General features: G+C 50.4%; 11 protein-coding genes across 11 annotated transcripts; 6 read left to right on the forward strand and 5 right to left on the reverse strand.

The window, feature by feature from the left end:
- Positions 1–472: 472 nt before the first annotated feature.
- On the reverse strand, positions 473–1,563 carry AUEXF2481DRAFT_29479 (uncharacterized protein; the record flags this gene model as incomplete). Its single annotated transcript, XM_013488344.1, has 2 exons — positions 473–1,243; positions 1,300–1,563. The coding sequence occupies 2 exons, from the start codon at positions 1,561–1,563 to the stop codon at positions 473–475; spliced, it is 1,035 nt and encodes a 344-aa protein (XP_013343798.1).
- A 222-nt stretch (positions 1,564–1,785) lies between these two features.
- AUEXF2481DRAFT_217585 (uncharacterized protein) lies at positions 1,786–4,164 on the forward strand. The gene has a single exon (XM_013488544.1). It carries the CDS (start codon positions 1,932–1,934, stop codon positions 3,978–3,980), a length of 2,049 nt encoding a protein of 682 aa, XP_013343998.1. The 5' UTR covers positions 1,786–1,931; the 3' UTR covers positions 3,981–4,164.
- Positions 4,165–4,656: 492 nt separating this feature from the next.
- Positions 4,657–6,023, forward strand: AUEXF2481DRAFT_39955 (uncharacterized protein). Its single transcript, XM_013488411.1, has 2 exons — positions 4,657–4,943; positions 4,995–6,023. The coding sequence occupies exons 1-2, from the start codon at positions 4,836–4,838 to the stop codon at positions 5,730–5,732; spliced, it is 846 nt and encodes a 281-aa protein (XP_013343865.1). The 5' UTR covers positions 4,657–4,835; the 3' UTR covers positions 5,733–6,023.
- AUEXF2481DRAFT_217532 (uncharacterized protein) lies at positions 5,966–7,807 on the forward strand. The gene is made up of 2 exons (XM_013488545.1): positions 5,966–7,059; positions 7,120–7,807. The coding sequence occupies exons 1-2, from the start codon at positions 6,199–6,201 to the stop codon at positions 7,456–7,458; spliced, it is 1,200 nt and encodes a 399-aa protein (XP_013343999.1). The 5' UTR covers positions 5,966–6,198; the 3' UTR covers positions 7,459–7,807.
- Positions 7,808–8,176: 369 nt separating this feature from the next.
- AUEXF2481DRAFT_65516 (uncharacterized protein) lies at positions 8,177–11,436 on the reverse strand (the record flags this gene model as incomplete). The annotated part of the gene is made up of 2 exons (XM_013488457.1): positions 8,177–11,255; positions 11,306–11,436. 2 exons carry the CDS (start codon positions 11,434–11,436, stop codon positions 8,177–8,179), a joined length of 3,210 nt encoding a protein of 1,069 aa, XP_013343911.1.
- Positions 11,437–11,771: 335 nt separating this feature from the next.
- AUEXF2481DRAFT_217704 (uncharacterized protein) lies at positions 11,772–13,847 on the forward strand. The gene is made up of 3 exons (XM_013488546.1): positions 11,772–11,809; positions 11,860–12,170; positions 12,227–13,847. The coding sequence occupies exons 2-3, from the start codon at positions 11,993–11,995 to the stop codon at positions 13,627–13,629; spliced, it is 1,581 nt and encodes a 526-aa protein (XP_013344000.1). The 5' UTR covers positions 11,772–11,809; positions 11,860–11,992; the 3' UTR covers positions 13,630–13,847.
- AUEXF2481DRAFT_5012 (uncharacterized protein) lies at positions 13,787–15,885 on the reverse strand (the record flags this gene model as incomplete). The annotated part of the gene is made up of 3 exons (XM_013488281.1): positions 13,787–14,040; positions 14,095–15,068; positions 15,116–15,885. 3 exons carry the CDS (start codon positions 15,883–15,885, stop codon positions 13,787–13,789), a joined length of 1,998 nt encoding a protein of 665 aa, XP_013343735.1.
- A 903-nt stretch (positions 15,886–16,788) lies between these two features.
- Positions 16,789–17,562, forward strand: AUEXF2481DRAFT_29486 (uncharacterized protein; the record flags this gene model as incomplete). Its single annotated transcript, XM_013488345.1, has 1 exon — positions 16,789–17,562. The coding sequence occupies one exon, from the start codon at positions 16,789–16,791 to the stop codon at positions 17,560–17,562; it is 774 nt and encodes a 257-aa protein (XP_013343799.1).
- A 1,445-nt stretch (positions 17,563–19,007) lies between these two features.
- On the forward strand, positions 19,008–20,521 carry AUEXF2481DRAFT_39961 (uncharacterized protein). Its single transcript, XM_013488412.1, has 2 exons — positions 19,008–20,181; positions 20,237–20,521. The coding sequence occupies exons 1-2, from the start codon at positions 19,189–19,191 to the stop codon at positions 20,453–20,455; spliced, it is 1,212 nt and encodes a 403-aa protein (XP_013343866.1). The 5' UTR covers positions 19,008–19,188; the 3' UTR covers positions 20,456–20,521.
- A 732-nt stretch (positions 20,522–21,253) lies between these two features.
- On the reverse strand, positions 21,254–23,340 carry AUEXF2481DRAFT_5015 (uncharacterized protein; the record flags this gene model as incomplete). The annotated part of the gene is made up of 8 exons (XM_013488282.1): positions 21,254–21,460; positions 21,519–21,586; positions 21,634–21,847; positions 21,906–22,093; positions 22,140–22,230; positions 22,290–22,419; positions 22,474–22,930; positions 23,250–23,340. The coding sequence occupies 8 exons, from the start codon at positions 23,338–23,340 to the stop codon at positions 21,254–21,256; spliced, it is 1,446 nt and encodes a 481-aa protein (XP_013343736.1).
- A 2,517-nt stretch (positions 23,341–25,857) lies between these two features.
- AUEXF2481DRAFT_217861 (uncharacterized protein) lies at positions 25,858–26,418 on the reverse strand. Its single transcript, XM_013488547.1, has 2 exons — positions 26,287–26,418; positions 25,858–26,233 (listed from the first exon to the last, which is right to left on the reverse strand). Exons 1-2 carry the CDS (start codon positions 26,322–26,324, stop codon positions 25,921–25,923), a joined length of 351 nt encoding a protein of 116 aa, XP_013344001.1. The 5' UTR covers positions 26,325–26,418; the 3' UTR covers positions 25,858–25,920.
- Positions 26,419–27,215: the final 797 nt, after the last annotated feature.

Here is a 27,215-nt window from a genome sequence, read left to right on the forward strand (position 1 = left end):
TGATAGAGCAGTAGATTTCCCGAAATCAGGGTCGGAATGGACGAATCGGCAGTCTTGGTAAGTTCGTATGCGCTCATCACCAAGAGCCAGAACTTCATCCGTGTCTTCATGGCTGGTTCCGAAAATCAATTCGGCTTCAAGCGCATGCCATCTTGACATCCGAAAATTGCATAAGCATATGATAGCATCGTGACGCTATTTCTCCGTTCATCAGTCTATTCGTTGCGCCCAGTGGTTGTGGTGTTTGGTGTGACGTGCTGAAGCTTTCGGATAAGAGTGTAGCTCGGATCGCAGATCTGGGACAAGCTTTGCTTCTCGTAAGCACCTGCCTCTTCGAGATGCTCATCGATGTTTTGAGACAATGGTCATGGAGCTGCGTGCGCCTGTTAGATAGAGAGATGTCGTGCTCGACGAGACTGCACTGTCTCTTGTCACAGGTCAGAGCATGGCTGAAGTCGCGGTCGGAGCTTCATCAGTCGCTGGTGCCGGCATGTCTCTTGTTGTTACGCAGTTTGCGAGCCTCTTTGTCAGCTCTTCGTGCCTGGTTCATACTTCCGCCCATACTCGACTCTTCGAATATTCTCTGTTGCAAACCACCCTCGGAGACCTCGTCCAGAAGGAAGCGACCCCAAAGGCCGTTTCTCCAGCGTTGTATCATCCATAGAGCAACAGCTTCGGTGTCTGGCGCGCCTCCCTTTTGCAGACGACCGGTCTTGTTGGCTATAGCATTGAGCAGCTCAACAATGTCGTTTGTAGGCGGGCAGTATTCCTTGTAGAGCTTTGGGTCAATCAAATTGACACGGAAGAGGAGGTAGTCGGCAAGGGTGGTAGGAGGGATGATGGTGTCTTTGACATTGCCGCACAGGGCAAGCTTCAGCATGGCTTCGGCGTCAGGGACGTATGGTATGAAGACACCGGGAGTGTCAAGCAGGTAGACGCCCTCGCCATCCTCTGTGCTGTCGATGATCTTGACGCTTGTCGAGATCTTTCGTGTGACACCTGGCTGGGCGCCCGTATGTGCAGCTTTTCCCTTTCCAACTCCTTCTTTCCGTAGTGCATTGAGCAGGGATGACTTTCCGACGTTGGGCATGCCGACGACCATGATGCGCGATCCAGTCAGAGAGGTGCTGTTCTCGAAGTAGCGACGAGCGAAGTCGAGGACTTTGCGAATGTCCTTTTTGTCCTTGTGATCGGAGAAGAGGACTTCAGAGGGCTTGTGCCATTTGCGAATGATGTTTTCCCTCTGTTGACAGTGTCAGAAGAGAGCGTGCAGCATGCGACTGCCAGACTCAGACTCACCTCCTTGTCCAGCGGCTTGTTGTTGCTCCCCAAGTCACGCTTGGTATAGATGATGATGCGCTCGCGACCTGCTAGACTCTGTTCGAACAAAGGATTACGAGAGGTTAGTGGCACTCTGTAGTCACGGCACTCGACGATCAGGTCAATCTGCGACAACAGCGTGTTCATCTTTGACAGACCAGCTGCATGATGACCGAGGAAGTAGGACCTAGGAAGAGACTCGACTGGCGGGAATGCCGCTCGCGCTACAAATTTCGCTGCCATCTTGATGCGAAAGCCTTCTTGTCGCCTTTGGACATTTGCGTACAAGACTTTCTTGTTTGGTCAGGGTCATCTCCACATTTGTTTTCGACTCGGCTTAGCTTCAGCCGAGAATTATATGACGTACCCAGCTGCAAACAGAGCCTCAGCCTCAGCCTCAGACAACTTCCGTCCTCTGTACCTGATCATGTCATCTGCCACACCGCAAAGTATAGGTATACTGTATACATATGACACTATGATTGCCCAAGTATCATTGGACCCAGAATATTGCATTCTCGCCGAAAGTCTTGGAAGCCATCCATTGTAGATTCCTCGACATCTTGAGCCTAGCGGCGTCTTGTCAGAATCAACAAGCAGCTACTTGAATCATGTCTTCGTCACATTGGATGGCTTCTTCTCCACCTCCGGACCCTACTGCGGAGCAAAAGCCAGACCCGATGCCAAATCCAGCCCTACAACTCTCTTCTTTGCCGCCGATCTTTCTATCCGAATCACACCTCGATACTTGCGAGTTACACGAACTCGAGGACAACGTGATCGAAGCTGGAGGTATTCTTTCATATGATCTCAAGGAAGCCGGGATTGTCTTGACTAAAGCGGAACGTAAGAGGCGTATCCAGCTAGATCTGCGCGACAAAAAGTGCTATACCGAGGAAGTCGAAATCGTTAAAGACACGGGTGCCTCTGACGTTGTATCCCGAAACACGACAGACCATTCGAATAAGAAGCTGAAGTTTTCCCGTTCGAATGAGTCCGAAGAGAATGGAAAGATGAACCTGGATACACACGATGTCAGTACTGAATCTGATACGGAAGATGGGTCAAACCCAACCAAGCGCAAGCACAAAACTTCCGCAGCCAAGCAGGATTCGAACCGTGCCTACTTTTCGAATCCATACATCAAGGTCCTGCGACTGAAATGGTTCTTCGACAGTCGAAAAGAGGGCACCATCCTGCCCATCGAACCATATTTGCTATACCAAGGTCGGCGTGTTGAGAAGCCCGACAATATCAAGACACCAATCAAAGGCTCAAGCTTCACTGCTCAGACCAACACACCACGGTCCATTTTAGAAAGAGCAAGAGCTGATGCCGATGACAACCCATCCTCTCCAGCTCAGCAGCGCAGCAGTCGCAAACTTGGCCAAATTGGTGGCAGTAAGACTTCAGCGCCATTCCAACCTACAATGCATGCCAAGCGAGCTCAATTGTTACACCAAACGACCTCCGAACACGACTCAGGCCAGTCCTCCGACCTTCCCGAGATGCCGCCATGGGTTCAGAACGAGGTCAAGTATGCTTGTCAACGTGCAACGCCAGCCGACCCGCCCAATGCAGAGTTCATTGCTCAGCTTGATAAAATCAAGTTGGCTCGACTACTCACTGGCGACGAAATCGGTGTCAGAGCCTACAGTACTAGTATCGCTGCCATAGCCGCCTACCCTCACAAGTTTAGCTCTGCACGCGAGATCATGCATCTACCAGGCTGTGACGCAAAGATCGCAAACCTCTTCGTTGAGTTTGCAAACTATGGCAAGATCACAGAGGCAGAAGAAGGAGAAAACAATGATGAGCTCAAAGTTGTGAAGCTATTCTACAACATCTGGGGCGTCGGAGCTACAACAGCAAGAGACTACTTCAAGGAGAAAGGGTGGAGAGACTTGGACGACGTAGTAGAATTCGGCTGGAGTACCTTGTCGCGAGTTCAACAGATCGGGGTCAAGTATTACGACGAGTTTCTGTTACCCATCCCTCGATCTGAAGTTGAAGACATCGCCGCCATCATCCACAAGCATGCGGTCAAAGTTAGTGATCAGGGTATGCAGAGTCTAGTCGTCGGTGGCTATCGACGAGGCAAAGAGAACTGTGGCGATGTGGATATCGTCTTGTCGCACCCAGATGAGGATAAGACTCTGAACATGGTCACCAATGTCGTTGCGAGTCTGGAGGAACAAGGCTGGATCACGCATACACTATTGATCACCACCAAGACCAGTGATCGTAAACAGGAAACGCTTCCTCTGAACTCGTCCTCATCGCATGCTCACGGCGGCTTCGACAGCCTCGACAAAGCGCTAGTGGTCTGGCAAAATCCCAAGCACGACCTTGACCGAACCGACACGAAGGAAAAGAATTTGAATCCTCATCGCAGAGTCGACATCATCATCGCGCCTTGGAAGACCGTGGGTTGCGCGGTAATGGGCTGGTCGGGCGGTACGACTTTCCAACGGGACCTGCGCCGCTACGTTCGACAAACCTACAACTACAAGTTCGACTCTTCCGGCGTTCGAGATAGGAGGACCGGAGCAGTGGTCGATGTCGATGGGAAAGCATACACAATGGAGGAGGCGGAGAAGAATGTCTTTGGCGCACTGGGACTGGACTACAGAGAGCCATGGGAAAGATGCACAGGATAAGCAACACCTTGAATCAAAAGGATATCAGCTCTATTTGGTAGCAAATTTGGTGCGTTGTCTCGCCCAACGCCAGTCCTGGTATTATACTCAGTCGATTTAGCGTTTCCTTCGTTCAGGCGGCATTGGTGTAGTGGAAAGAGCTCGTGTCTACTCCCACGTGGCTCGTGACCGCACGTCGCCTGTTCAAATCTCTCCACGGTCAGAGGTCCCAGTAATCCTCACACGACACAATTATGAAGAAAATACCATGTCTCTATTCCTCTGCGGGCTTAGGCCTCCCACAGGGGTTTCTGTTTGCTACTTTTTGTTGAGGTTTATATCGGTCAGAGTAATCTGTCTTGTTGATGCGTCTCCTTTGGTTTTGATGTCGTCGTTGTGGTCATTGTCGGCGCAAGAGCGTCAAGTCGCATACTTTTGCACTTTTCCTCATTGCGCAAGATCACAGAATAGTCTCTCCAGCCTACCAAGGTTGGACTGTATGCACTCTGTATGTTCATGCTGTGACGCTCCAGCTTGCGGTTGACGAGACTCTTGACAGAAAGTTTGATCTCGAGAGAGAACTAGACTCTGCCGAGCACGTGAGGTTCTCAAGCAAAGGACCAGAAGTGTGGTCAAGTGCATAAATTGTGCAGATCGATCTGCGGAGCGGAGAATTAAAAAAAGAGTTTTGCCAAGAGTGGGATTGAGTGTGGCTGGCAGCTCAAAAAGTGGCTGACAATGACGAAATGACGTTTCGGTCGTCACTGGGCGAGGGGCATGACCATAATTGTAAACTCTGGCGACAACAAAAGCAGCAGCTCTTACACACCTTCGTTCTACTTGAAACATACAACTTTGCATCAACGAAACAGCAACATGACTGCGCAAGACAAAGTCAAGAACACGGTGCGCGAAGAGGCACAGAGAGTCGCCGGCCTCGCCAACGAAGCTGCTCAGTCGGGAGCATACCTCTACCCCATCAGAGTATGACATCTTGTATCGTGTTGTGCGTCAGCAAGACTAACACCTCACTAGGGTATCTTCTACTTCCTCTCGAACCGTGAGCTCTGGAAGCCCCTTGCCGCCAAGCTCCTCCCGACCATCGCCCTCGGCATCACCACCCTCGCCGGTGTCTTCTTCTTCGGATACCTCCCTCAAGCCGCCATACTCGCCGTCTTCAACGGTCCTCTGGCCGCCGTCAATGCCGCCCTGCTGTGTTTGAACGAGAGCAGCAAGATCTTCAACACCCTCTCCAAGAACTTCTTGGTCGAGGACAGCTTGATCGATACCTTCGACGGCACTCTGGTCGCCAAGGGCGAGTCTGAGCTGGTGGCCAAGGAGCGCAAGGTCGGTCGTGGTGGTGATGCCATCGGTCGTCTCGGCAAACTCGTCTCGAAGCCCTTCGCCAAGTTCGCACCCAGCGCCATCATCAGATACGTCATGTACCTGCCTCTCAACTTCATCCCCGTTGTCGGTACCGCCATGTTCATCCTTCTCCAGGGCAAGGCTGCCGGCCCGGCTGCCCACTCCAGATACTTCCAGCTCAAGGGCATGAACCAGGCCAGTCAGGAAGAGTTCATTGCAAAGAGACAGGGCGCATACACTGGTTTCGGTACTGTCGCAACTCTGCTGGAGCTTGTCCCTATTGTCGGTGTCTTCTTCTCCTTCACAAACATCTGTGGCGCCGCTCTTTGGGCTGCCGACATGGAGTCTAGAGGCAACGAGAACCAGTCGACTGCCCAGCTCAGAGACCAGAGCAAGAAGGTCTACTAGGAAACCTTGACGGTCTTGTCGTCTTGGTAAGGCCGCCTTAGTATATTGTTGAGAGAGATGGCTCGATAAAAGCAGAACATCTCGGTCCCAGAAACAGAAAATACCCTTGTATTACAATCATCGTTTACCTTCGATGCTTTCCCACTGTCCGTCGACGCGTCGCTTCCTTGAACCTTGATGTCGGCAGTGCATGCAAGAATTGCTGGCAGACTTGCTGATCTTCATTCGCCAAGCACGTCCCCACCAGCCGGATCGGTTGGCTGTCACCCCCGCTTCGACCTCTCTCCGCCTTGTGTTTCATGCTCCAGCATCATCAATGTCGTTTTTTTGCATGCGGCTGAATGCATCATGTCCACAGCACTATGCGTAAGCCCTAATATAAGTAAGCAAGCAAGGCGACACTGCCTCTGATTTCTTTCCCCTCGCTCTTTCCTTACGACAACTATTCTGCCATTGAACGTGAAAGATGTTGTTTCGCTCACTGCAACTCTGCGCTGCGGCGTCTCTGACTGCTGCCACCAACCTCTTCGTCTCTGACTACTCTGGCAACATCACAACACTTTCACTCACAGAACACGGCGGCCAATACTCTCTGACGAAGACGTCCGCAAACGCCGGCTGCGCGCCCAATCCATCGTGGCTCACCCTCGATCCCAATCACGCTACTCTCTACTGTCTTGACGAAGGCCTCGAGGTCACCAATGGCTCACTTACTTCCTTCACAATCGCCGACGATGGCAGTTTGACGAAAGTCTACCGTGAAAAAACAATCTCCGGACCTGTCAGTGGCGTTATTTATGGGAACCCTGCCGAGAAGAGATCAATTGCTTTGGCGCATTACTCTGGCAGTGCGCTCAGTAGTTGGGACCTCGACGTCAATCGCACCGGCGGCTTTGCATTCGAGCAAGAAATCACCTTCGAGCTCAAGAAACCTGGGCCAAATGCCGAAAGACAGGACGATCCTCATGAGCATGAAGCTGTACTGGATCCTACTGGTCAATTCTTGGTTGTACCTGACCTTGGCGCTGATCTTGTGCGCGTGTTTTCTTTTGACGCAAAGACTGGAGAGGTAAAGGCCGAAAAGGCTCTTGCCGTGCTTCCGGGTTCTGGCCCTAGACATGTTGTTTTCTATAATCCTTATGGTGTTGTGGGAAACAAGGGCACGAGTTTCATGTTCTTGATCTCGGAATTGGCGAACACAGTTACCAGTTTTGCTGTTTCCTACCCTTCGGCTGGTGGTATGCAATTCAAGCAGGTCTACAACACCTCTACCTACGGAGATCTTGTGGTTCCTAACGGTAATGCCGCAGCTGAAATTGCCATTACAGTAAGCTCCCCTTCCCCCTCACTCACTTCTCCAGCCATACTGACTGACCTCTTTCCACAGCCAGACAACCGCTTCCTAATCCTCTCAAACCGCAACAACACATCCTTCCACCTCCCGAACCCAAACCCCCACAACAGCACCTCAATCCCCTCCGACTCTCTCTCCACCTTCGCCCTCAACAAAGACGGCACGCTCAACCACATACAACTCTGGCCCGCGGGAGGAACGTTCCCAAGACACTTTTCACTCAATAAATGGGGAGATTTGTTGGCAGTGGGAATGCAGTATGATAAAAGTGTTGTGGTGTTTGAGAGGGATGTTGTTTTGGGGACTGTGGGGAAGCCGGTTGCGAGGTGGCAGGGTGGGGGTAATGTTACTTGTGTTGTTTGGCAGGAGTAAAAGGGGGTGAGGAATTGGAGACAAGGGAAAGCTGTCAAATGGATGCAGGATCTCAACTACTCCGTTCTATTGCAAAATAAGTGGAGAAGCCTGGGTGTTCCTATCAGAGCGCAAAGCACTTCTTTCCCTTTGCCGCTTGTTCCTTTTAGCAGTCGGCAATTGCTGCAAATTGTCTAGAGCATCGCGATATACACTCTCAAACACGGTCATCTGGTTAGCTGGCAAAGGACCAGATTGTCTACATGTTTGACATTGAAGAGGTACAAGTCGAGAAGTGTGCGGGCTCTAGGTGACATGTCGTTTCTTGATATTCGCCAGATGACAAAAGCAGTGGCGTTCGTGGAACAAGGCAGACGCCAGCGACACGCTACACAGCATTCGGAATTCAATACCTACCATTGATCTATCGCCATCTCATCTGCGCTCCTCGATGAGAGCGTGCGAAGTGCCTTGTATAACTAGTCTTCATCTCCGAAGACGGTTTCTATTGTTGTTCAGTATCTGGGCAACCACTTCTCCTACGACAAGTCACTCGCCACGGAGCTTCTCAAGGACCCAACCTGCAAGCACTGGCAATGGATTTACTTCGTCTGCTTAGCAATCGCAAAATTGTGCTTTGACCGCTGGAACAACGTCGAATATATAAAATACAAGGGCCCAAGAACAGATATGACCGAGATTAGGTACCTTCCACTGTATGACCCGCCTTCTAATCAAACTACAGGAATCTGTCCGATCGCCATTTCTCCAGATACAATCTCAGCAGGGTCTCGTTGACAGCTGTACAGTCTTTCAACTTGGGCACCAGTGCAGCAGTCTCCGAAGTATCGAAATGGACCCCTACTTGCTCTTCTTCCGCCATGGCTTCGAAAAATCCTAATAGCTTGGCTCCAGGCACTGTATCGTCTTCGCTGCTCTTGTCTTGCAATCGGTTTACCCACTCGCCCATGTCGACTCGTTCGAAGCGAGAACCGGAAGCAAGTTCAAGTGCGTCGAGAAACTCCGACCATGAGATTGAGGAAGGATTCACAAGATTGTGAAGGGAATAACCATCCTCTGGCATCGTGTGGGAGATTAGAGTACCGATGACGTTTGCGCATACATCGACAGGAAGCCAGTCCACTTGCTGTTTGTCAAACGTCGGCATGGCGCCAAGGTTTTTTAATCCAGTAGCTACCATGATGGGAAACATCTCAGAGCTGTTCCACGAGCCCAGAGTGGTGTGGCCGCAAAGCTGACCAACACGGCAGATCTGAACCGGAGACTTCGTGATCTTGGAGTACTCCTGAGTGAGTCGTTCGATTATGAATTTGCTCTGAGCGTAGCCGGTCTCAAGAGCAAGGTTGGGATCGTCCGCGATCGGTGCTTCAGGGATCGATCTAGTGGCAGCTGCCTTGCCCATGTTTGTGGCAACACTACTTGTGAAGACAAAACGCTTCGTGACTGACTCCTGACAAAAGCGCATCAGATTCAGTGACCCTCTAAGACAATCTTTCTCAAACATGTCAACTCTCTGGTTGAAGTCCATCTTCCATGCGTTGTGTATGACTGTAGTCACTTCAGATGCAAGATCGGCATACTGCTTTTGATTGAGCCCAAGAGTAATACAAGCCATGTCGTAGGGTATTGTGATGACTTTGTTGCTTTTGGATATTTCCTGAGCGTAGCCTCGATTTTGAAGCTGATCTGCCAGCCTCTCCCGAGCATTGGATCCTCTGACGGCGCAATAGATGTTTTTAATCTGCGGGTTCATCACCAGCTCAGCGATCAGAGCATTGCCTAACGCACCAGTCGCGCCGGTCAAATAGACTACTTGGCCATCAACGCATTGCGATCTTGAGACAGGCCTTGACCAGGATTGCATCTTAGCAGAGTATTGGTTGATAATGCCATGTATCCAGGTAAACTGGTCCTTTGAAGGGCGCTTGGAGTTTTGACCTTGCTGTTTGCATGATAGAGCATGTGCCAGTCTTTCCACCGAATGGTACTCAAAGACATACATTAGCGGAAATTTACCGAAACGTCTGGTCAATAAAGGTCGTAATCGAACAGCCATTTGTGAATTGAGACCTAGGTCATAAAAGCTGACATCGCGCTTGATTTTCTCAGCAGTGAGCTTGAAGACGTTGGCCACACATTGTTGGACAAAGCTTTCGTGATCGAGATTCGACAATGTGGTGACCTCCGCATCTTGCGAATCACCATTTAGTAAGCTTGTGTATAGCTGATCGATTCGGTCGCCGAACAATTTCCACGCCTCTTTGCGGCGAACATTTCCCTTTGGCGTGACAGGCAGTGCTGTACCGCGAGGCAGGATCAATACCATAGACCTATCCAGCTGAGAATACACAGGGAAAGCTTTGCATGCTCCTTCGAGAGACCTAAGAATACCCTCGTGGTCCGGATTGCTGTTATCCGCTGACAACTGAACAACAGCAGAAGTGCATGGATAGTCAGTGCCGAACACCACAACTTTCAAGACGTCTGAGTGGCACTCCTCCAAGGTCATCTGTAACGGCAAAGCGTTGGTCTTCTCGCCATTGGAATGGATTACGATATCATCCTTCCTGCCTTGTAGGACGAAGAGTCCACTACCAGGAGGGTTCTCTTCAAAGAGGTCATTCGTGCGGTAAGGATTGGGAGCGTCAGGTGTTTGCCAAAGTTCGGCTGCCAGAGGAAAGCCCTTATACACAATACACTCGAAAAGACCTTCGCCTTGAGGTTCCATTTCGACCAGTGGATTATCAGGAAAGAGAGAACGTACGTTGTAGCATCTCGGATTGTCCCTAGTGTCTGGAATGGTACGAAATGGTGGTCCAATCTCTGTCGACCCGTATGTTGTCTTTACATTCACCCCCATGTCGGTCAGCTTCTTAAGCAAGACAGATGACAAAGCAGCACCGCCTGGCTGGAGGATCTTCAGTTTGAGTAGATCAGAGTAACTCGATGCTTCCTCCATAGATAAGTACTCGTACAGATCCTCAATGACAGAAGGTGCGCAATGCAAGCAGTCTGCCGGATGGCCGATATCGTCCAGTTTCCGCCAGGCAGAGAGCATCGCGCCGGGGGACGGCGGCCAATTCTCAGGAGGGAATGTCGTTGGTAAAGCTGAAGGCAGACCTCCGAGAATAATCGAAACGCCAGCAATGTGGAACAATGGAAAGCAGTTATACCAATTCTCCACTACAAAGCTTTGGAAGAGTCGATACATCCGCGCAATGAGCATCAGACTTCGATTGGTATGAATAATTGGCTTCGGAAGACCAGTCGATCCACTTGAGTGGATTATCATTGCTTGTTGGTTCCATGGATCCTCACATTCGAATTTCCAATCTGATGGCACGACGGTCCGAAGTTCTGCAAGACTTGGCATTGTGACGACCTGGATGCTCAGATGGTCTAGGGTGTTTTGAAGCTTAGCTTCAGTGACCATTCCAATAGCATTGCATACGTCGAGGAGATGGTCTCGGGCAACGTCAGCATTTTTGTCGCTCAAGAGTAGCAGCCGAACTCCTAATTTGCAAAGGCCGATCTGGGCAACCCAATAGTCGAACGTGTTCCCGACGCCTAGCAAGGCAATGGTCGGCTGGCAGAACTTAGCGCCTTGAATATCGATTCTGAAGGTGAATGATTTCGCGTAGTGGGCAGCTGAAAGGTCTGTGAGAGCATCAAATTCGCTCCATGTCAGTTTATCGAACGATTGTCCTCTAGGCACCAGATATGCGACCTGGTCAGGATATATACGAGCGTTATATCGAACAAGTGCTGCGAGGCTGTCTAGCTCGGGATTGGTATATCTTCGTTGGTTCAGCGGCACATCTCATCACATGTGGTGATGAATCGTTACCTTTCACTTTGAGGATCTCCATGTCTGGTCCAAAGTTCTCGTAGCTTGACATCTGCATTTTTGGCAGGGTACACGTCTGAATTTGAGACATTGGTGCCTTCACCAAGGTCTGCTGTCGCTATCGGCACCATGATGAGAATCGTAATTCGGACGCCACTGAGCTTGGGAGGTGGGAAGCGGCTCTTGCAATCATATCAGGAGACATTCTTGGTATATTCATCATGCTTGCCCGCTACGGCGACACCATGGAAGAGAGATGCAAGCCGGCAAAGCTATCACGTCGACGGTCGACCCTCGGGCAAGGTCGCGGCATTTCTTCTTACATAATTCGCCCGACTGTGCCAAGACTTTTGGAGGGTCCGCCTATCGTTCGCCGATAAGAGCTATCAGCCTTTGCTTCTGCACTTCTTGCCAGCCTATCGATCTATCACTTCGAAGTGGGCCATACAACGTCGTTTGTGTATATCGATCCTGCAAAGACTGTGGCGTTTACATCTTATCTATGTATGCCACGGCCTATTGCCACACTGGCAAGGGTGTCTGACAAGTTGGAGATAGCAGCTTCTTCCTGCAGTTTGACTTCGCGGGAACATGTAAGTGCAGATGAATCTGCTGCTGATCTCGAAGCAACACAATTCATAATTGTTTTCTCGTAACCACTTTGCCACTCCTCGAACTTCACACAGTATGGGTCTTCGTAGTCGTCTTGCTATACCGTCGGCCTCCGAACACGACTACCATGACCAGATATCCACAAACAAGGAACAACAGCCTGTGCCGTTGGGCTCGCGAGAGCGAACGTGGACATGGCCGAGCTTGTTGGGCTTCTGGGTAGCAGAAGCTTTCTCGATCTCGATGTATCAAGGTCAGCATGAACTCGGTTTGCTATCCTCATGATCACGTACTGAGTATGATCCTCAGTATCCTCAACCTCTGTCAGTAAAGGTCTGAATCCAGGTCTTTCGATTCTAGCCGTACTCATTGGACATTTTCTCGTATGCATTCCCGCTATGCTGGACGGCTACATTGGTGCCATGTTCGGCATCAACTTTCCGGTCTTCACAAGAGCTAGCTTTGGTATGCGAGGTTCCTACTTCGCGGTCTTCATCCGTGGCGTGGTTGCTTGCATCTGGTTCGGAACGCAGAGTTTTCAAGGAGGACAATGCCTTCAGATCATGATTGAAGCTATCTGGCCTAGCTTTGAAAACTTCCCCAATCGTCTTCCGGAAAGCGCACATGTCACGTCTGCCCAATTGCTGTGCTTCTTCCTCTTCATCATTATCCAAGCACCACTGCTATGGCTAAAGATCTCTAGCTTGAGATATATGTTTATGGCCAAAACAGTCATCATGCCTATCTTCGGTCTTGTCTTGTTCGTTTGGGCATTGGTCGCAGCCAAGGGCTTCGGACCAACCTTCTCTCAACCCACTCGTATCAAGGATGGCACACCTGCTGCTGTTGTCTTCCTCCAGTGCGTCACCACCGCCATCGGACCCAAAGCTACTCTCGCGCTCAACATGCCTGACTTCACCCGGTATGCCAAACATCCAAAAGAAGTCTTTTGGACTCAAGCTGTAGGTTTGATGGTTCTTGTCACCATGTGCGGTGTGCTTGGAGCCACAGTCACCAGTGCTGCGCAAGTTGTGTACGGTGTTAGCACGTGGAATCCGCTTGAGGTAGCGAAGCTCTGGGACAACCGCGCAGCTCAGTTCTTTGCAGGTCTCTGCTGGTGCTTCGCTGTCATCGGAACCAACATCAGTGCCAATAGCGTCTCCTTCTCCAACGACATTGCTCTCTGGTTTCCGAAGTACATCAATGTACGACGGGGAGCATACTTGTGCTGCATCCTGTCTATTGCCACTACGCCCTGGAACATCCAGTACAGTGCCAAGTCATTCTCTTCCTTCCTTGGTGGCTATGCTCTTTTCCTCGGTGCATTGGTCGGCATCATAATCACTGACTTCTGGATCTGTCGCCGCCGCTCTCTGGACGTACGAGCGCTCTATAAGAAGCATGATGTGCATCACTTCACCGCTGGGTTCAACATCCGCGCTTTCATCGCCTTTTTCTGTGGCATTGCCCCTAACATGCCTGGATTGGCTGCAGCCTGTGGAGCTAGTGGCGTGCCGGCAGGTGCAAGATATCTGTACAGTTTGAGCTGGCTGATCAGTACTCTTGTTGCTGGCATGGTGTACTGGATCTCGTTCAAGATCAAGCCCTTTGAGATCTCGCCAAGTCAAGAGATGTACATGGACGGTGTGGAAGGTTACGAGCCCAGTGTCACTGAAGTTCCTCAGCACACGAAGAAGGATATGGAAGAATGAGCATGACAAAAATATATATCAGGGCGTCCAATTATGATTTACGAATTTATAATGCATGGAGATTCAACTTATCTACAAGTATAATTAGAGAGTACCAAACATTAACAAAGATCACCTTGACACTTTCCCACATCATAAATCATGTCCATCATAAAATCTAGTTTGCCTGTTCCTGGAAGACTTGTAGAGCGAATTGCGTGAGGTTGATCAGCTTGTCGAGTCCTGCCACGTAAAGAGCATCCAGACGTAGTAGAGCCAGATTAAGCAGATCACAGCTGCGAGACTTGATTCGGAGCAGACTTCGCCATGAGTTCAATAGACTCAAGCACTCTTTGGCGTCGGCCGCGCTTGGCGAAGTGACAAACAGCAGAATCATGAAGTTACTTGCGATTACGAAGTTCGTTCGGGAGTCTGTACATTGTTAGTGAATCATACTTCATATAATGTGTATAGTGTTGCACTTACAGGACGGCCAAAATGCTTCCATGTGGTTGGCGTCTAAACTCTCCAGGAACTCGAACAACTCTCTGCCTACTGCTATCGCACCCGTGCGTAAGGCGTTTGTTGCTTGTGTGCCCGGTTCGCTCATTGGGCGGAACATAGCTCGGAAGAGCTGGATCTTTGCTGTGATATAGGCAAGATGCAGTCCTCCCTGTCCATTGAGGTCATGACCTTTACCGACTCTAGCAGTCGGCAAAAGGTCTGGAGGAAGATCTTGGTACCACTGGCTGAGTCTTACACGTAGTGGCTTGGCGACTTCCAGGGTAGTGTCAAGCGAGCTGCACAGTTTCCTTGTCGCCTTTATCGAAAAAAGATTGCGCAGAATAGCGTCAACAGTTTCTGTCAGCATAGAAAGCTGTATAAAATGCTCCGAGTATCCCCTATCGTCACTTCCTTCGGCCAATTCGAAGTCGTCCTGTGTTAAAGGGCTTACATCCCAGTCGTCCGATATAATGTGAGAGCTGCGACCAGTGTTCAACGCAATCCACTTTTCCTGCGTGAACACGGCCCAAGCCAGCCGTCTTCTCAGTCTCTGCTCCCAGAGAGGTAGAGGCCAGTCGGTCGGATCAAGATTCAGGCCTAGAGATTGTGCGATAGAAACAGCATCCGTTACCATTGTCCATTTCACTGGCGTGTCAGCAACATGCTTGTTGGTCGGTCTCCTCTGCACCAGCAGTAGTAGTGTTTGGACAACCGACAGTGATGGTGTGTGATAGTTTGGATGAGTGGCAGACCAGGCGATGCGAAATAGCGAATCGGTGGATGGCGGAGTGTAGACTTCAACGCATAACTGATCGTCGAATATACAGAAGGGCAGTGCATGGCCATAGACTGCAGCAAGCAGCGAAGTCGGGAAGGCTTCAGGGTCGTAAATTCCGCCACTCATGCTGCGCTCTCTAGAGAGTATCGGAAAGTATGGCTGGACAAAGCGGAAGAATCTACATGGTCAGTAAGAGCTGTTATAACATAGAGACTGGAAACATACAGTCTGATGAGTCTCTTTCCAACATCGTCACTGATCATTTCCTTGATTTCCCTCCTGAATGTGTCTAACGTGCTTGGGTCCTCGGCGGGTTGAGCTTTGGCAGCCAACTTGTTTTGCTGGATGAGGAAGTGTACAGGAATCTTGTCATTTTCTCCAACTCTTCTCAGACGGAGCTGCTGGAAGATACATTCATTGTTGCCATCATAATGATATTGACGAAGTAGATAAGGGTCCGACTCGCCACTCAATCCAACGACCTGTGCATTGCTAGATCCTTGCGCGTCCAGCGAGGGCTCCTGTGCATTGTCAAAGTAATCCATTGGGATGGACTCAGGGGTGTGGTTGGAAGCCGGTGCTAGGCCTGCTTGTACCGGGTCGAATTGTTCAAACATGAGAGGTTCAAACATGGGCGTGTCGAATTTGTATTCGCCATATAAGCCACCGGGCAAACTCGCTTCCATGAAAGATGGTGGAGGCTCCCAGCTCAACAAGTCACTCCCAAGGTCCAAAGTGCTGCCAGGAGGCAGTAACGGTTCTCGAGGACGATCTTCGTTGGGACGACGTCTCTTTGCTGGAGACTCTACAAAAGTACAGTCTTTGCCATAACGGACACAGAGTTCACAAGGTGGTTTAGATTCGAGATGACATGCTGCCTTCTTGTAACGGCAAAAGTCACAGGGTCGTTTGTTACGGCTCTTGTAGGCTCGAGCTCTGTCTTGCGCATCACTGTGCCCGAGCTGCTGTTCGTGGGGTGCACTTAGAACCTCCATGTGGAATATGCTGGCCTTCCTCGTTTAGGCGCGATAGGCGAAGTTGCTGACCGTCCTATCGGTGTAGTCCAGGTGCGCGGGATTGAAGACTTTGGAAAGCAAAAGAGCGGGCAAGAAGGAGCGACTCAAGAGACGAGAAGTAGGCGATCCTTTTGGATTTGTTTACTCCGAATGGTTTGGACTCCGCATTACTCATGGGAAATTGTCGCTATCAACCCCAATTCAATTGGCTCCGCTACATCCCACCCGTTCATATGTCCAAGCGGTATCGCTTGTACATGCTCCTTCGAATGCCGATTTTCGGTAGGATCGTCACGTCGTTGCGTAGCATGCACGCTGCAATTGCTGTAACGTGGGGCTAACCTGTTGCCTCGGATGGGGCCGCGTGCGCAATCTGAACCCTGAGGTTTTACCCGGCGGAGAAGCTGCATCGGTAAACTTCGGCAAACTCGGGCAAGCTCCATCTTGAGTCAAGGTATGCGACAAGACTGCCGCTTTCTTATCTTCCATCAATCTCGCACGCAGCTGCGCCTGCACTTGCTGTCCCTATCGATGTCTCGATAAAGAAGATGGCAAGAAATGCGACTGTCTTGACACAGATATACAGCACAGCTGGCCGTCATTGGCCGAAGCCGAGATAGGCTCGTCCGACGCATGTACACTGGTATTGAAGAGGGTTGAAAATGCCTCTGATAGCCGACTCCTCACTGCTAACTTTGTCTGCCACCACGCCTTACTGCGTACGCCCTATTCCTCAACTGCTTTTTCCTTGATCGCTGGTATAGCCCGATCTTATACTCTTATCAGGACCCTTGACAGCTGCTACCCCAACCGTCGCACCTTCTACCCCAATTCGTTCCGGAGACCCTTTATTTGGAGCCCACTTCCGATATCTCACCTACTATGACGACTGCCTCCGATATTACCATGGGATCTGGAAAGATCCGAATCCTCCTCGTCAATCCAAATGCCAGCAAATTCATGACCGACAAGTGCATTGGCATGGTCAAACCGACGCTGGCACCAGATGTCGAGGTGATTGGCTTCACAAGTCCAGAGCCGGCACCTACTGCCGTCGAGGGTAACTTTGATGGTGTGATGTCCGCCGCCGCAGCCATGCGTGCACTTATTCCTATTGCACATCAATACGACGCCTTCCTCGTGGCATGTTACAGTGATCATGCTCTGATTCGTATGCTACGGGAAGAATTCATTCAGCCCTCTATTGGCATCATGGAGGCTTCACTATTTGCTGCTCGGACGTTGGGCAATCGCTTCGGACTGATTGCTACCAGCAAGAGATCGAAAGCTATGCATGAAGATAGCATTCGACACTATGGCTTTGACGGCTTCTGCTCTGGCGTCGGTAGCTGCGATCTAGGAGTTCTTGACTTCGACACCAAGAGTGAAGATGAAGTGCTTGCCATCATGTGTGGAGTCGCCAAAGACCTTGTGGCTCGGGGTGCTGAGTGTCTAACGCTTGGTTGTGCTGGTATGACCAAACTCAAGAAGGCTGTTGAAGATGCTGTCGGTGAAGATGTTCAGGTCATTGACGGTGTCCTTGCGGGTGTACAGCATCTCTCAGGACTTGTTCGCATGGGCGGTCGCACTGCAAAGTCTGGAATGTATGCATCCTCGTCAAAAGGTAGACAGGGCAGAGGACAGTCATACTACTGATACAGAGATTTACGTAGAAACGCTCGCATCCATCACCGTCGCCTAGAGAAAAAGACGTCCCGAGTTTGCAGAGTTGAATCTGCTGATGTGGCCGCCTCCGTGGAAGGAGTCTCCTCATGAATCGAGAAAGTGTACCGAATCCTCAATGTTGTCTGCGTCCGTCTGGCTCGTTTACTTCTTGACGGGTGTGTATACGCAACAGGGCACCTCTGAACGCCCTCTATTCTTGCCAGGGCCGGCGTGTTCTTTGGGCAGGGGAACAAAATCGCGAAAGAGATCCATGTACTTGTACACATACCCAGCGATGACCGGATGGCAACCGGATGTGAAGCTCCACAAATTCAAGTTGCATAAGCTCCACCACGTCCCACTACAAACTTGCACTCCTGCTCTCATGCTCACCTCGAACCACAGCAAAAAAAAGCAGTTATATCCCTCGGATGTCGCGTGTGGTCAGAAAAGTAATGCTCATAGTGCGGACGAATGTCTCGAATGCCTTTCTTACCCCAGTCCAGTCGACTTCTGAAATGCACGCCAACGCTCCTCTCCCTCATGGCACCTCTCCCTGAGCGAGTCATTGTCTTGAGTTCATTGAGAAGGACACTGAGAAGGACACTGAGGTCGTTTGCGATACACCTTGGGCGAGTACGGCAGATCGAAGACGCGAATCCGGTCGATGTCGGAAATGTCGATGTTCGGTTCTTCTTGACTGTGCCTGCATGCCTGGCCACCTTAATTACTTGCAGGAGACTCTCTTTATTGTGAATAGTATGACGGAAGCGGGCCTGTGGTACCTCGCCCCCTGGATGTAGTACCGAAGACTCAATACATATCGTGGATGTCTTGTCGTCAAAGATGTTCGTTGTGCTCCACTTTACGGTTTGATGTGCCATCGTTTTTCACACTCCGCAAGTCGAGTGGGAGCTTTCATATTGACTAAAAGATGGTTTAATGTAGCTAGCATCAATTCTCCGTATATCTGATCAGCTTATAGGCCGATACTGCGTGCTGTGAAGGTAAAGCTAGGTCATGAACAGGGTCATACCACTCCCGAGAAATTTTTGGCCAAAATCGTCTGCGATGATTGTCCTGACACAACACAGCTACTCCTAGCACAGAACGTATCTTTTCATCGCCGTGAAATTACAAAGTCGTTCTTGTTCAGCCTGGACAGCATGGGAAACGAGAGAGTCCAAAATCAGGCGTTGCGGCGGCAGCTCCTCACCCGAGCCCTAGCTACACGCAAGCAAAGCTAAGCGAAGGATCAAAGACCCCTCACCAGCCCCTCTTCCAGCAGACAGGAAGCTTCCAGGCAAGAGTCTTGGGATACCTACCTATTGTATGTAATATTCCACAAACTAGCTCGAACATCCTTGTCAATCATGAAAAGACCCCCGCATCTCACCCCCGCATACCCACAATTTGTCCCTCATTGTCCGCAGCTCCGTAGCTCATATTTGTTTATATACACAGAAATGCCCATCCGATTGAAACCCAATTGAACAATCCTCCGAAAGCATTGGAATTTTGTCCGTGGAACAAAATAAAGCTCTTTGGTATCCGTGGATTTTTCTTCTTCTCGACCTCCCTTGCCACCAACGAGCTGGAAGATTAATAACAGACACAATGGCAACTCTGAGACATAATAACAACAACATACCGCAAGGTAATCAGGTGGATCCTGCACAAGCCCAAGGAGCCCAGATCCCACTCCAGAGCTTCTCACTTCCACAATTTCCTCCCGAAGCCGGCGGCCTCAGAGCTCTCACCTTGACGTCCGACATCAAACTCGACGACTACCAGAATCTCCTCTCGGAAGACTTCACAATCCCACAACTGCCTCCTGGAATCGAGTCTTTGACACTTGAGCTTTTTACTCTGGGTTATCCAGTTGGCTGGCTAAGTCAATTGGCCGACCGCTTGCCAAATCTCAAGAGCTTGGTCATTTACAGCCAGCTCTTTGGCGGAGTGAGCGAAGAGTCACAAGCAGACAGCGTTGAGTTCTTCAAGAGACTACCTGGGCTGCGAGCACTACATCTTCTTGATGTGTTTGCCCAGCCCAAGTTTTTCGACAGCATCGGGCCATACGTGACCCATTCCACCGATGAAGAGACCGCAAGACGAGGCTTGATGTTCCTGGAGATCAACTATACCGTTCAACATTCCGATCCAGAGTTTCTGGGAAAGATCCAAGCGACTGAATTGGCCAGCTTAGTAGGACCTGGATTAGTGACCTTGGCCTTCAATGTCAGCGATGCAGACGTCACCGACGACCCCGAAGATCCAACGAACAATGGCGAAAAGACTGCAGAAGAAGCTGCGAAAGATGGTGTTGTCGCTTTGAACAAAACACTAGGCTCTACACTCGTGAAAGCCTTGACAAATGAAGCCACAAGACCACGGGGTCTGAGAGTGTTGAACTCCACCCTCTTCACACTTACAACGACACAACTCCGCACCATTCTTGAGCAACAGAAGACCCTGATGGTGCTCAACGCAACCCTCGAAGTCGACGGCCATGAGACCTTCAAAGAAGATCTCCTCTCGACTCTTCCCTCGCTTGAATACCTCGAACAAGTCGAGATAGTCGCAAACCCTAGCCTCCAATACTTCCTTGCTGTACGTATCCCCCACCCTTTGACTCACCTGTCCTGCGCTGACACGAACCTCACAGCTCCAGAACCCGAAACACAAAGCCTTCGAAAACACCTTCCCTTCATCTTCCGACATCTCGGCTTTGGCGGAAAAGTGTACCCGCCTCACAAGTTTCAAAGCAGATATCCTTCGCTCAAGTGTCATGCCAACGATTGAATGGGAGAAGAAAGATGAGATATGGCAAGGTGGTGCGAAAGCTGCAAAGGCGGAGTTGAAGGTTACAGAGGTGATGGATTGATAGATGATAATGATGATGCAGAAGATACAAACAGAAATGAAATGATCATGTGGGAGTTATCCGAAGAATATCCGAAGACTGGTGTCGCGATTTCGACGTTGGGTGTTTGAATGGTGCATCGATGCGCCCTCTTGAGGCTCCGCAAACAATCTTCTCCTATCTCATCATACGCAGAACCACGCTTAGCGACTAAGGTCATTATGCCCGGCCGTCGTCGGTGAACAAACCTGGATTTGGGACTTGGCGAGCCACCATGAACCATCTGTTTTGACACTGCTCTGCATCACAATGCTATTCTGGCCTGAAGCTTCCAAGACGGAAAGATGATCTCGCGAACGACTCACAGCACTGAGAGGCAAACAGGCAAAGACGTTTGAAATAGGAAGGCGAGTGTGAGCTTCATACGTGTCGTCTGTATAGCTAAGATCTCTAGCAATATGTGCAGTGTTACAGTATTTGGCATGTCGCCGTCAGACAAAGGAGACAGCAAAGAGCAACTAAAAATATCAACAGCCAGACTCCACCATTCTCGCCTGTATGTGTGGCCACCAGCGAAATTCCGGAATCATCTTGGAAACAGCTTGAGAAAGAAATAGCAAAGCAAGGAAGACATCTTGAGAAAGAAACGGCAAAGCAAAGAAGACATCTGCAGAACATATCGCAGAAAAGCAAGATAGCACGCTGCGGGTATCGCTGTCATGGGGCGCTCATACTGATTTCGTATCGGCATAATGATGTTGTATGCTTTTCTCCGGCAACTTCGGGCGCCGGAGGTGTGATGTTGGTCATGGCAACACCCTACTGGCGTGGACCCCAGTTGCCAGGAGGCATGTAACGTGGAGTGCCGTAAGATCCAGGGTTGAAGGTGTAGTCAGGTCCACCACGGAAGAAGGGACCTGGCATGTGGTCGTAGTAATTGTAGACCTGAGCCTCTTGGAAACGGCGGCCGTGTTTGATGCGCTTGGGTTCCACTCGTGCCACATGGTTGCCGTAGACGTAGACATACTGCGGTGCAAAGAGGTAAGCAAGTATCTCATGATTCGGCTAATGTTAATGATCTTACGGGAAACTGGCAAGCGGAAATGGCGGAGTAGACTTCAGCGAAGTACACGAACGCAAATGCAATGCCCTCTGGAACTTGGTCAGCAATGTGAATGCGGAGGCAGGCTGGGACTTACTTCTGTGAATCTTGCGGACGTCCACGCTGTTGATGTGTCCATAACAAGCAAAGATCATGCGAAGATGCTCTTGATTGACCTGGAACGGCAAGTCGCCGACGTAGATGGCATTGGGGACGACTTCAGGGTAGATGGTAGGATAGGCGGTGGGAGCGGGTTCGCGCATGTCGACTTGAGCGAGTCTGTACAAGTACGTCTCGTCGTTACGAAGAGCCTGTCGTTGATGGTCAGCAAAAGTGGTGTGGAAAACGATGAGGCACAAGGCGGGATACCCTCAGAGCTTCCTGGCAGGGCTGGAAGAGACGGAAACGGTAGAAAGCGCCGAGCGGCAGGTTATACATGGCTCTTTCGGTGAAGGAAGGCGTCCACCACTCTTCGATGTCGCCGAAGAGACGAAGATTGTGCATGATTTCAGCGAGAGTGGGTTCCTGCTGGTCGCGGCGGGAAGCATACACGGTGCCTAAGTCGGGTCAGTCGAGCGTCGAGCAGGCGGCACACAAACTTACGATGGGCTCTGGCGTGTTCGATGCGGCAGGGGCGTCCGCAGATGTTAACTCCGTGGAAACGTTCATCAGCCGTCGCGGCTTCTGCTTCGGTCTGGGGATCAATGTCAGTCAATGTCTCGTCACCGACCGGATGCTCGACTGAGCTCTTACCTTGTATTGCACAAAGGCGACGGGAATGTTCTTGCTATCGAAACGGACTTTGATCCAACATTCGCCGATACTCTGAAAAGTTTCTCTAAGGTCGTGCAGTAGTTCGGCTCTGGTGCAGGTGCGATTCAGACTGGTCGAGGATTAGTTGGAACGACCATGAACCCGGAGCGTTGCGTTGACTTACTTGGCCACAAAGATGCACGCCGCAGGAGAGTAGGCGGCCTGCGCGTTGTCGGCCGTGATCAAGACACCGTTGACCGAGGTGCGAAGTCTTGATGCTTCCGCATCCTCCTCCTCGTACTCGACGTGGAATCTTCCTTCTTCCCAAGCCTTCCACATCTCGTAGTCTCTCCACGATCGGCGACGTCTCCTTGCGTCCCACTCGTCATCATCATCATAGTCAAAGAATTCATCGTAGCGGATGTTGTAGGCAGTTTGGCTAGGCGTATCAGACCCCGACCCAGAGCCCGAACCAGAACCCGAGCCAGAGCCGGAGTCAGAGCTTTCTTCGTCGTCAGAAGTGGGTTCTTGCGTGCCATCATGGGCAGTGGCAGGCAGCTCGATTGGAAGAGGGTGATCTGGAGCGAAAGCAGTTTGCTGACCCGAAGAGTCGCTTCCGGGAGAGTCGGGGACGGTCAAGACTTATTAAAGTCAGCACGATGGATAAAATTATTGTTGTGATAGTGGTGGAGCAAAGAAGAAGTGTGTAGAGGGAGGAGGAGATGTGTGATGGAAAATAGAGAAACCAAGGCAAGTCTTTCTTTTTGTCAATCGAAGTGCGCGCGTCTCTATGGTAGAGACGCGTCGACAATCAACAAGAGCATGGAAACCCGAAGGGAGGGAGCCAATTGGTTAAGGGTAAGGGATTGGTAGACTGACTCGACAAGTCTCAAATCGGCGTATCACGACTTTGAACATGACAAGAGTGGGAACGATAAGAGTAGAGTATGGAAAACTTACCGGGAGATGCATAGGTGATGGCACCATCAGAAGAGGCTCTACCGCGATGAGGGAGCACCTCGTCCAAGGTAGGAGATGATGATGGATCCATTGATGCGAAGTTTGCCGATGGTGAACGAGAAGATGCTGGAAAAGGACAAGATGGAGCAAACAAAGCGCGATGAGGATGAGCCACCCGAACAAACAATGAGCCGTTGGAACGGCAGCGATGGATGAGTAGGAAAGAGATGAAGGATGGAAGGATGGAAGGTTGGGAGGAGGGATGAGGGAGGAGGGAGGAGGGAATCCGAGAAAGATTGGTGCTGAGGAGAGATCAAGGAAGGCACTACTCCCGCGGGTCAATCCGACTGATTGCAGGCAGCAAGTACGAGCGAAGGAAGGAGTGGTCGCGTCGATTGGGCAGGAGAGCAGAGAGTGTGCTGCCGAAATGACCTCTCGGCGAAATCAGGTTGGAAAAGTCTTTCGAGACCTGGTCAGAGATGTCCCTACCTCCCAGAGCTCTCCCTTGAGACTCCCAACGATGGCAGGTGCTCTCTCGGGATGGCGTCGGCGTTAACGCCGGTTATATGAACGCGAGATAGCCCCATATGGACTACATAGAGTGTGGCCTAGGCTGGGGAAATTCCAGGGCTTCACTCAATTGAACATAGACATGTATACTTTCGATCAACACAGTACTAGTACGATCTACAGAGTCACTAGAGCGATATCCTTGATAAGTGTAAAGGCTTTTCTGAAGTTGTGGTAGGTATTGACGGTCTTGAAGGCTTCAAGATGGTCAAATCTGGAAAACTGCACCACAACAACATCCCGACACGAGGATATGCTCTGAAAAGCTGGATCATCGCGGTAGACACTTTAGAATGCTGCCCCAACAATGCGCAATGTATAAGAGGAAGATTGGTTGATTGGTGAATTATTTTCTGACTAGATGAATTTTGGCCTTCAAAATCCAGGACTTCCGCACCACCATGGCTATTGGGATAAGGACTTTTGTAGTACTTTCAAGGATGGCTTCTTATCTATTCTACAGTGGTAAATGTATGCTCTTTGTGGTTATCGTGTCTTGAAAGACATATGTTTGCCCAGCTCGCAAACTTTCTCTTGGTGCGAGACTGGACCCCTATACAGTATTATTGCTGGCCATCATGGATACAGACAGTTGCTGCCCGAAGAGAAGCTACTGTCCAGCTACAACGACTCTGCAATGGCAAGGTGCTGTCGTCTAGATCAACTTTCTGTATCACGGAAGAGGAATGCTATACCACAGCATATTCATACACTCGGCCATGACAATTCCTGTCCCATCTAGGACATCTCTCTGGTACTATGAATAGCACAAGTCAGACACAACACTATGCGGCATGAGAGCCATAGAATAACAACACCTTGGACAAGACCACAAAAGTTAGACAGGACGTGTTGTCAATCGGAGATAGCATCACGGCGTTACGTCCCTACCGCGATACACCCTATCGATACGACGCCGGACCGAGACGCCGGAATTCACTGTCGACACTCGCGATCGAAGGGAGCTTTCGACGAGGTCGGGGGAAGGTCATGGAGAAGTCATGCTAGGTGACTTGACATCGAGTTATAGCAGGCAGCCTCTCCCTGCTTAGGCCTCGACCGGCGTCGCGAAACCATACCGCTTTCCTCAGCTCTGTAGAGAGACTTCTGTATATCTGCAGAGCCGGAGTCCCCTGCAAACACAGGCCATTGCAAGCCCATCTGTCAATGCTTTGGCATATTCGTCCGTCAACGCGCACGAACTTATGCAAGATTCCTGCTTTGCTCTGAGAGAGGATTGACGAAGCTCGTTCTCCTTGATGAGGAGCAATCCATGATCTGGAACAATATCTTGCTGTCATGGCTGCGCTTGCAGCTTCCCACAATCCCGGAAAGTCTGTTGCGATCTGTCAAGGAACTCGCCTTCTAAATCTCATAGACGGCTTTACTTTATCACATAGCCTTGGAGGGAATTGATGAAAGATTTCCACTCTACGAAGCCAGCACCCAAGATTTCTCTCCACCCAATGCGGCATACCAAAAAACGCTCCATCTCGATAGGGACCTCAACACCAGAGTATTGGGTCTTACGAAGAAAAATGCCCGGATTCTATCGTCTCAGAACATAACACAATGTGAAAGGTACCTAGCAGTGAGAAAACATAAATATTTCAGATTTGCTATGAAGCTTGAAGAACCGGAAGGAGCGACATCGCAATAAAAGCATCAAGAAGAATAAAATCAGAACAACTGTCCTCCTCGCGTCACTTTCTCTTCATCGTAAATATCATCATAGATCGGATCACGCACATAATCAACGCTTTGCGGCGACAAATCAGCCGCTTACCAGCCCCAGGTGGACCAAGAGGTTGTGCTGCTGCACTTGCTCTCGGTCTTGTAGCCAGTATTGGTGTAAGGCTTCTGGGTGGTGATGGTCGAGTACTTGGTGGTTGGAACGTAGGTAGTGTAGGTCTTGGGGACCTGAGTAGTCTTCGTCTCGGTGATAGTAATGGTCTTGGTGTAAGGAACCTCATTGGTGACGGGCTTGCTCTTGGTGTAGTAGTTGGTCACGATAATTGGCTTTGTGGTGCAGATCTGGTGGAGATGTGAGCGGGCATTTTGAAGAATATGAATATTGATCGTGTTGAGAAGAAGCTGCGGATCAGATGTGGAGAACACTCACCGTGGTGTAGGTACTGTAGACATTGGACTCCGTGTAAGTGGAGTAGCCAGTGGTAGTAGATTTGCCGGTCTGCGAAGATATCTCAGTTGTGGTGTATGTGCTTGGCACAGTAGCAGTTGTAGTAGCTGGGTAGCTGGTCACGTAAGTCGAGACATAAGTCTCGGGCTTGGAGTAAACAGAGGTCCATGGGTATACGGTGTTAGAACAAGTTGATTTGGTGATGCAACTTGAGGTGGTCTTAGACCAGCCATGGCCATCACCACCACCGCCGGGCATAGCATTCACGGCAACGCTGCATGATCGTGAGCAGATATTCATGTCGTAAGCATTGGAGGGTTGACGAACCCCGAGGCGAGAAGAGCGACAAGAGTAGTGAATTGCATCTTGGTTTGGCGAGTATGTTTCTGCGGAAACGAAGGCGTGAAGGTCGAAGCGAGAGAATGGAGTATTGGTGATTTGGTATGCTGTCCAATTGCTTGCGCTTGGATGAGAAGATGATGAATGGATGCCAGACGACTTTTATATCTTCATGGAGCGAGAAGCCTCCCCACTTCTCCGAGGCGTGCCGGTCTCAATAGCACATCGGGGATGATTTCGACGGATGATCTCGAAAAAGAGTCACGCTACCAGGCCAACTGTATGTATGTATGCGAGCTGCATACCTTGAGTCGGATGGATGATGACGGAGCAGGGGGAAGTTTCCTCGATCGGATGCCTTGAGTAATTCACTTCCCGCGTCCAGACAGACCGCTCGTGAGGGGAGGATGCGTGATCGAGCTGACGGACACAGCTGCAGACGAGGAAACGATGCATGGCGGAGGCACATGGGCGTGGTATGGTATCGATTGGCTGGATATGCAGTGTACCGGAGCATTTTTAGAAAGCAGTCGCAGGATGAGGCATTAGGCTTCGGACCAAGGCTCAAGCGATGCGATATCATGCCATCGTCGACGACTCGTGACTGCTCTGGCATGAGTACTGACAGCTAACACAGCGCAGGTAGCATTGACCTCTGGAAATAGAATGATGTGCTTCTGTACAAAGTCTTGGTCCAGAGCTTAAACATGAAGCTTCAATGTTTGCAGCAGACGAAGTCAGCGTTCCTGCAAGTTGTGCCGTGCTGTTCCACCACCGGACTACTCGCCGGTGGATGTTGTGTATAATACAGTACGCTGTGCGCTGCTCATGACGCTTCGATGTGTGCGAGGGTCGGGAGAATTGTTCAAACGAATCATCATTCGGCGAATGGGCCAGATACAGGAACAGTGCAACAG

Source organism: Aureobasidium subglaciale (genome assembly GCF_000721755.1).
Source record: "Aureobasidium subglaciale EXF-2481 unplaced genomic scaffold scaffold_10, whole genome shotgun sequence".
Lineage (NCBI taxonomy): Eukaryota > Fungi > Ascomycota > Dothideomycetes > Dothideales > Saccotheciaceae > Aureobasidium > Aureobasidium subglaciale.